This window comes from Notolepis coatsorum (assembly GCF_963971535.1).
Source record: "Notolepis coatsorum genome assembly, chromosome: 12".
Taxonomy (NCBI): domain Eukaryota; kingdom Metazoa; phylum Chordata; class Actinopteri; order Aulopiformes; family Paralepididae; genus Notolepis; species Notolepis coatsorum.
In genome coordinates, this window is record NC_140176.1 from 31,547,096 (window position 1) to 31,555,823 (window position 8,728).

The following is an 8,728-nucleotide window of genomic DNA, read 5'->3' on the forward strand; positions in this document are numbered from 1 at the left end:
CACTCACACTCACACATACCTGTACATGCATGCACACCAAGAGGTTCTATTATAAACCTTTCTGTTAGTGTCTCTTTACTGAGCATAACAATGCATGAAAAAGTCCCATATGATAGAAAAGAGAGGGCACACCCACACACACAGATGCACGCACACACACACACGCACACACACACACGCACACACACACACACACACACACACACAGACAGACACAAACACACGTAAAATAAGTGACAAACAAACAGACATACAGACAGATACACACCCACACGCACGCACGCACACACACAAACACACAGACATACAGACAGATACACACACACGCACGCACACACACACACACACAAACACAGACATACAGACAGATACACACGCACACACGCACGCACGCCACACACACACACACACACACGCACGCACACACACACACGCACACACACAGACATACAGACAGATACACACACACGCACGCACGCCACACACACACACACACACACACACACACACGCACGCACACACACACACACACACACGCACACACACGCCTACCTGGAAGCTGCTATTTCCACTTTGCTCCGGGCGATGGCCGCCGCCCTCTGGGCCGCCTCCGCCGCGCGGTCCACCTTCTCTTTGGTTTTGGGGTTCTTCAGCGGGATCAGCTGCTTGCGTATGCCGCGCACCAGCACGTTGTTCTTGTACTTGCCCTCCTCCCGCGGGCCCTCGGGGAACACCGTGCAGCCGTAGCCGTGCCGCTTGTTGTTGAGCCACTCGCCCTCGTACTTCATGCCGTTGGAGCGCTCCGACACGCCGAAGCCGCATCGCTTGTCGTTCTTCCACTCGCCCATGTAGGTCTCCGTGGTGGTGGCGTCCACGTGGTCCTCCAGCACCAGCGGGTCCTCCTCGGGCAGCTCGCCGTCGCCCAGGGAGACGGTGGAGTTGGCGTCGCTGGAGCTGATGCGGCTCATGGCGGCGTCGCTGCGCGCCGAGCTCCGCTTGCTGGAGATGGACGTCCGCGAGTCCGACTTGCGCAGCTGCCGCAGCGAGCCGAACAGCGAGCCGCGCCGGAAGAGGCCCTTCTTCTTGCCGGCGGCGGCCACCTCGGCCTCCGACTGGAAGTTGAGCACGAAGCCGCCGCGCCCGCCCGTCGGGTTGTCGCTGGGGCAGGAGAGGTCCGGCAGCACGGCGCCGTTGCTCTGCTCCGAGCGCAGGGAGGCCAGGGAGGTGCGCAGGGGCGAGCGGATCACCGTGGCCATGCCGTACGGCACGCTCTGCCGCACGCCGTAGCCGTGACGCATGCCGCCCATCCACTGGCCTTGGTACGTGCCTGAGGGAGAGACGGAACAGACGAGTCAGTCAGACACTCACTGTGACTTATGATCACATGTCCTCTGTGTGGAGCTAGCCGGGACGCGTGTATATTTCCCCTAACGCACTTTCACTTCCGCGTTCGGGTTCCGCGATCTGATTGGCCACTGACGTTTCTCTCAGCGCCAATCGCGTTACGCCTAGTTCTATCACTGGTTAAGCTTGGTGACTCTTTCGAAGTTGGTTAAGGTTAGAGTTTGTCTTAGAGCAGGGCGATAGACCACCAGCCCTGATTCCATACTCTAACCTTAACCAACTTCGAAAGAGTCGCCAAGCTTAACCAGTGATAAACTAGGCGTTAGGTAGCTAGCAGGCTGTTAGAGGCATAACTAGGCATAACACGATTGGCGCAGAGAGAAACGTCAGTGGCCTATCAGATCGCGGAACCCGAATGCGGAAGTGAAAGTGCGTTAGGGAAAATATACACGCAGCCGGGACGAGAAGCACGTTCAGCCATAGACTTATCCCCCCCCCTCCCCGACACACCACAAACCGCCTCTGCCAGTCCTTCCTGCCAGCAGCCATCAGGCTCCACGACCGTGGGAATGTACCGCTGTCAATAGTTGGAGAACTGACGGCTGGAGAACTTGAGAACTGTTAGGACTCTGTGCCTCTTAAAATAAACACTGTGCGGACTCTGGTGCAGTGTGTTATTACAACTATGTATACCATGTGTACTATTATTGATAGAACATACTGCCATTCTATTATTATTATTATTTTACATTACATCTTATTATTTTATTATTTTATATTATTATTATTATTATTTGCATGTTATAATCCCAATAACATAACCTATAACATGTGATCATCTATCAACATGCATGCACAAGATAACAGGGATTTATAAAATAAAATAAAAACGACTCCATGCTGTACACTAGCGTCTTTATATGTATATAGATCACGCTGCTCCTCCTGATTGGATTCATTGATTAGATGCTGAGGCGCTCCACCTGGGACCACCGTCTACGTGAGAGGCAGCAGCAGCAGAGGAGACGCAGCCAGACGCAGTGCTCTGGTTAACCTGCATGTGGTCCTCCAGTCGAATACACTACTTCCTGTTATAAGTGACATAAACAGGACGTGGAGGATACCCATCCGCCCTGACTGAAAAGAAATGAAATAAAAAGGTAATGGAATAAGATAAACTAAACTTAAAATAATCTAAAACAAAAATCTGGGGTTTGTCCGTCCTTAGAGCTTAAGATATTCTTGAGATTCTCCCCTCTGAGTTTAAGACCTTGATCTCCAACCTTTGTCAGTCAAGTTGTACATGTTATTTATTTTTATTTTTTACATTTTTACAGCTTTATTGGTCACATAGGACCGACGAACGGGAGGAGAGGTGGGGAGGACATGCGACAAATAACGACGGGAGCTGGGATCGAACCCGGGTCGGCCGCGTAGGTGCACGAGGCACTATGGTATGCGCCACGAGGGCGCCCCAAGTTGTACATGTTTTAATTGATTTGTTATCCTTGCTTTTTGCCTGGTCTTGTTGTCTTATTGTTATGATTTTATATGCTGTGATATTATGCTCTTATGCATATTTCTGTACAGCCCTGGTCTTGGGGCAGTCTTGCCTACAGCCATGACTCCAGAGGCTGGGAGCTCCACTGTGTGGGTGTGTGTTGAGTATCTCCTAATGAAACGTTAACCCTCCACTCTCTCAGCAGTGGGATGGTGGGTCTGGGTGGTGTCGAGGTAACGAGCACCTCTCCTGCCACCGCAGAGAACCAGGTTCAACCCTCGCCGTGGTACGTCCGGCTCGGTCAGATTGTCAGCGTTGTCAGTCCTGGTCGCTGCGTTAGCGATAGGGATGGGCGTGAGTAATGGATTACTTTAGTATTCGCCATTTTAACTGAACTGGCTCCCCATTGCCGCACGAATCTGCTTCAAGGCCCTCGACCTGGCATATCGTGCAGCGAGGGGAACGGCTCCCGCCTACCTCCGGTCAATGGTCTCTAACTACACACCCTCAAGACCCCTACGCTCTGCATCTTCTGGCCGTCTCAGACCAACTCGAACGAACTACCCACCCCAGTTAGGACAGCCGAAACCCGTCCAATCTTTCGCCGTCGACTAAAGACGCACTTCTTCAATCATTATCTGAAATTAAGAAAAAATAAGAATCCAACCCTAACTAACCTTACTATGTCCTAATATACTAACCTACACTGTAGCACTCAACACTTTGATGAACATTGTTACTCAGCTGATAGAGTTGTACCCCTCACAGTGAGCTGTGGTGTTCCACAAGGAAGCATACTAGGACCGCTACTATTCCTAATTTATGCAAATGACATGTCGTCAGCTTGTGACTGCAACTTGTTCCTGTTTGCGGACGACTCAGCCCTGCTGGTCTCTGACAAGAACAAGTTACAGGTTGAAAAAGCCCTCAGCTCGGAACTAGGCAAAATCTGCATATGGCTCGCCGACAACAAACTATCATTACACATGGGCAAAACAGAGTCCATTCTCTTCGGTTCAAATAACAAACTCAGCAAGACCGATGGCTTCTCGGTTACAGTGGGTGACAATATTATCACAAGGAAAGATGAAATTACCTACCTGGGTTCCATCCTAGAGGCTAATCTTTCCTGTGACAAAATGGCATCCAATGTAATAAAAAAAGTCAACCAACGAACGCGATTCTTGTACCGGATCTCCTCTCTGGTAAACAAGAATACCCTGAAGACTCTAGCAGGAGCACTCATTCAAGGGTACTACGACTATGCTTGCACCTCATGGTACCAAAGCACCTCAAAGGCACTAAAAAACAAATTACAAACATCTCAAAACAAGCTAGTCAGACTACTACTTGACCTGACTCCTAGAACCCACCTCACCCCTGCCCACTTTGACAACCTAGGATGGCTTAGAGTAGACGACAGAGTACAGCAACTTGCAATGGGCCTGGTCTACAAGATACACTACGCGACCAAGGTACCCATGTACATGTCAAAATACTTCCCAAAGGTCAGTGAATACCACGATCACAACACCAGAGGGAGCTCCACAAATCATGTAAAACCCAGATTCGGCTCAAACAAGGGACTAAACACGTTTCGCAATTATGCCACATCAATGTGGAACGCCCTGCCTAAAGCTGTAAAGGAATGTGAATCACTACCCACCTTCAAAAACACTCTCAAAAAACACCTACGTGAGACTGCAATTCGAAACTGGCCCCTACAAATGTCCTAACCTAGTTGTACAGTAAATGACCAAGTAAGGCTTTGTCAACATTCCAATGTACAGTGTAAAATGTGTGTGTGTCCCCTACCCAACCCCCCCCCCCCCCCCCCCCACCTCCAATGTACAGCCCTCACCCAACCCACCCAACCCCACCCCACCAACCTCCTCCAATGTACAGTTTCTACGCCAAATGTATATACACTCCTTTTCTGGACACTTTTGTATCACAAACAGTACTGTATTTGCAAATCTGATATGTCATAAATGTATAGATGTAGCAGTACTGTCTATCTGTATGTCATGTATGTCATATATGTTATGATGAATTGAAAATGGGGGACCCTGGTGTAAACAAGACGAAAGTCTTTCTCTGGTCTGCATCCCCTTAACAATTGTATGTATTGAGATGTACTGTACTGTACCCATTCTGCAATCTGTTAATAAACTTTTCAATCAATCAATCAATACCCTTCCTGCTGTCTTGTTGTACAAAACTGGTAAGTCGCTTTGGATAAAAGCGTCAGCTAAATGACAAAATGTAAATAATGTAAATGTAAACTCAAGTGGTTTTTGTTTTGGTTAACACCAAATACGTCCACCGAAGGTGCTTGTTTGTGCCAATGAAACAGAAGACACTGAGATCCAGCGAGGCGTGAGTCGTTGCAGGAAGCTGGAAGCTGTGGAGCATGGATAGTCATTCCACTTAGGTTTGTTAGCTTAGAGTTATCTAAAAGATAAAAACAGCGGTTCATGTTTGTGTGTTTGCAAATTGTGCCAACAGCATGTCACCCACTTTGCGTAGCGTTCGTATACTATTGATACGGACATTCTATTCCTTTGAGTGTAGGGACCTGCTGCAGACAGAGTGGAGGTAATGTAATTATTACAAATGGTACCTGACGCATTAACCCTTTCACTGCCGCACTACCAAACGGTTAACCCTTTCACTGGGACAATACACAGAAGGTTAAGCATCTTGTATATTGCCCTGCATTGTTATGTCCATTGAGCGAGACATAATAAAATCAGTAGGGCTGACCCCTATTAGTCGATTAGTCGACTAATCGGTCGAAAGGAGCCATAGTCGACTGGCCAACCTCTTAGTCGAATATATATAAAAATAAATATATATATTTATAATTATTATTTTATTTAAATTTTTTTATCATTCTTTCCAAAAGAAAAGAGGCCTAGAAGCGTGGCTATTAATGCTAATGGCATGCATACCAGAGGCTAACTGCCTACGAAAACAGGCACAGAGGCACTGAAAGAAGATTTCACCCATCTAATGAACACTAGACTAGACAAATATCAAGATGTATCCTTCAGTCGACTCCTTCGGACATTAAGCACCCCCCACAGCCCAAATGGAATGATAAAAAAAAAAAAAAAAAAATATATATATATATATATATATATATATATATATATATATATATATATATTAAAAGAATATATTACAAATATTATACTATTTTTTTTTGTCTACCAATAGTCGACTAACAGCAAATTTTGGCCAATCATAGTCGACCATCCAAATCCTTAGTCGGGGACAGCCCTAAAAATCAGTAGTGTGTGTGACTCCACGCAATTGTTGTTGCTGCCGCCATTTAAGATGTGCTTTAAGATGTGTTATAAAAATACATTTCCCTAAACAATTGCTCGAGCACTACTCCAGTAATTCATGCGAGTACTCGATCTGGGAAAACATGACTAGTGACTCCTACTGGTCTATTCAGAAAGGAGGGGATCTGGGGGAGATAGTGTGAACCTCTGCACGTGTTACGCTCTCCTATAGTATAGTTGTCAGGTTTAAAGCGGCTGGCGACTCCACATGTATCAGAGGAGACATGTGGTAGTCGATACATGTGGTAGTCTACACCCTCCCCAGACTGACAGAGGAGAAATGTGGTAGTCTACACCCTCCCCAAACCCACAGAGGAGACATGTGGTAGTCTACACCCTCCCCAGACCTACAGAGGAGACATGTGGTAGTCTACACCCTCCCCAGACCCACAGAGGAGACATGTGGTAGTCTACACCCTCCCCAGACCAACAGAGGAGACATGTGGTAGTCTACACCCTCCCCAGACCGACAGAGGAGACATGTGGTAGTCTACAACCTCTCCAGACCAACAGAGGGCGGTGCAACGACCAGGACCATGACACACACACAGGGAATTGGAATATTGACAAAATTGGGGGGTCTGGAAAAGAGGGCAGGGTTTGAGACAGGTGTGTGACAGCACTCAGCCAGGAGACCGACGACGCATTAACCACCATATCACTACAGAATGAAGAAAATACACGTCTCTCCTTCTCTTCCTCAGGTCTCTCGTTTTCCCCATGTTTGCTGTCTAAACATAGAGGCGTCTGTGTCCTATCAGCACAGCGTGGGGGGGGAGGGGAGGGAGGGGAAGCTATGCACACACACACACATACATACACACACACACACACACAAAATGTGTATTATATGAATGTATAATATATAATTACTCTGCATGATAGCATGTACAATAATGCTGTATATACCGTATATATATATATATACTTATTCTTACCATATATATAACCATGTCTGTACATACCTGCGTATAATCCTTTTTACATATTTGTAGTAGATACTATATCTATGTCTGTATATCCCTTACCTACTCTTATGTAAGTCTTATGTATGTCTTACTAGTTACACTGCTGGCCAGTATGACTTACTACCATAATGTCTTTATACCTGTATCACTTTACATGTTAATACTACAACTCTGTATATACATCTGATTAGCACTAGTACTCAGTAGTAGTAGTCATTTATATATTTTATACCAGTTTAATCACCTGTACATTGTATATTACTATTGCACTTTACTGTTACATTTGCACTCTGGTTGGATGACAAAAAAATAAATAAAAAAGTTGTTGTACTGTACTTGTGCTGTATGATGACAATACATTTTAATCTAATCGAATGTAATATAATTAGAACTCTGTATAATAATATGAATACATTTCATAAAGAATCGAAAATCGCACCGTGACCTCAGAACTCGGACGGAGCCGGTGAGCGTGCGCTCGCCGTCACAAACCCCTGACTATCATACTTGGCAGCGGTGCTTCATCCGCCAGCCGCTGAGTCTATAGCGTGACGACAGGGTGTCGCTATGGGCCGCGTAATGAGAGGAATATTTGGTAAATCCCACTTGGTTGCTGCTTGCCGCATCCAGACGGGGGCATGTGCCGGTCTGGCCCGACCGACCTCTGCCTCCTCGGGGGCTCGAGTTACAGTCCGGTTAATGGGGGATCGTCCTAATAATAACAACGGCCTGCGCATGCAGCGCTCAAAAGGCACGGCCCACCGCTGCGGGATGTATACAATGAGACACTAAGCCACGCGCTGATCAGATTTGAAGGGGGGGGGGGGGGGGGGGGGGGGGGGGGAGGGGGGGGGGACGGGGGGGGTGGGAAGGGGGGGGGACATGAGGGGGGATTATATAGCCTGGTGAGGAATTTAGGTAGATGTACACAGTGTGAGATTATGAGGCGGCTGGCTGTGTGCCTCAGCGTTGACCCCTGGGGGATCAGCCTATCAGGATGCTGCGGGGGCATGCGGCCAGATGTTCCTCAGATCCTCTGGCATCGGCTCGCCCCCCCACCCCCCCCCACCCGCTCCCCCCATCCCCCCCCCCCCGCCCCACCCACGCTCCCTAATCATTGCCGCCATGCCGAGGATCGGCACCGCCTGCAGGGAGAGAAGGCGGGTCTAGTGTTTCTGCTTCCTGTTATAAGTGACATGGACAGGAAGTGGTGGAGGATACTACTATTGTCTAAAGTTACTATACGCACTCGACACTGCAGCAGCAACCAAGTTTCAACACAGTTTGATGAACATTTGCTACTCCGCTGAAAGAGTTGTGCCCTTCCTGCCGCCTTGTCGTACGTCGCTTTGGATAAAAGCGTTCAGCTAAATGACTAAATGAAAATGTAAACGTAAAAATACCCGTCTGTGACTGAAAAGGGATGAAATGGAATGGAATAAGATAAACTAAACTTAAAATAATCATTTTTTTTTATCCACTTTTTCTCCTCCTCCTATTTTTCTTGTATTTTCCTCCCATCCCAATTTAGTCGTTATGCCAATTCGCCCCCTCCCCTTCCT

The 8,728-nt window shown here is 47.4% G+C and overlaps 1 protein-coding gene across 1 annotated transcript in view; it reads right to left on the reverse strand.

Moving 5' to 3' along the window:
• Positions 1-8,728, reverse strand: part of jph1a (junctophilin 1a) — a 131,819-nt gene that overhangs the window by 118,594 nt on the left and 4,497 nt on the right. The window contains exon 2 of the mRNA XM_084325632.1: positions 553-1,327. Within this exon, the coding sequence (XP_084181758.1) occupies positions 553-1,327 (775 nt within the window). The remainder of the gene's footprint in view (positions 1-552; positions 1,328-8,728) is intronic.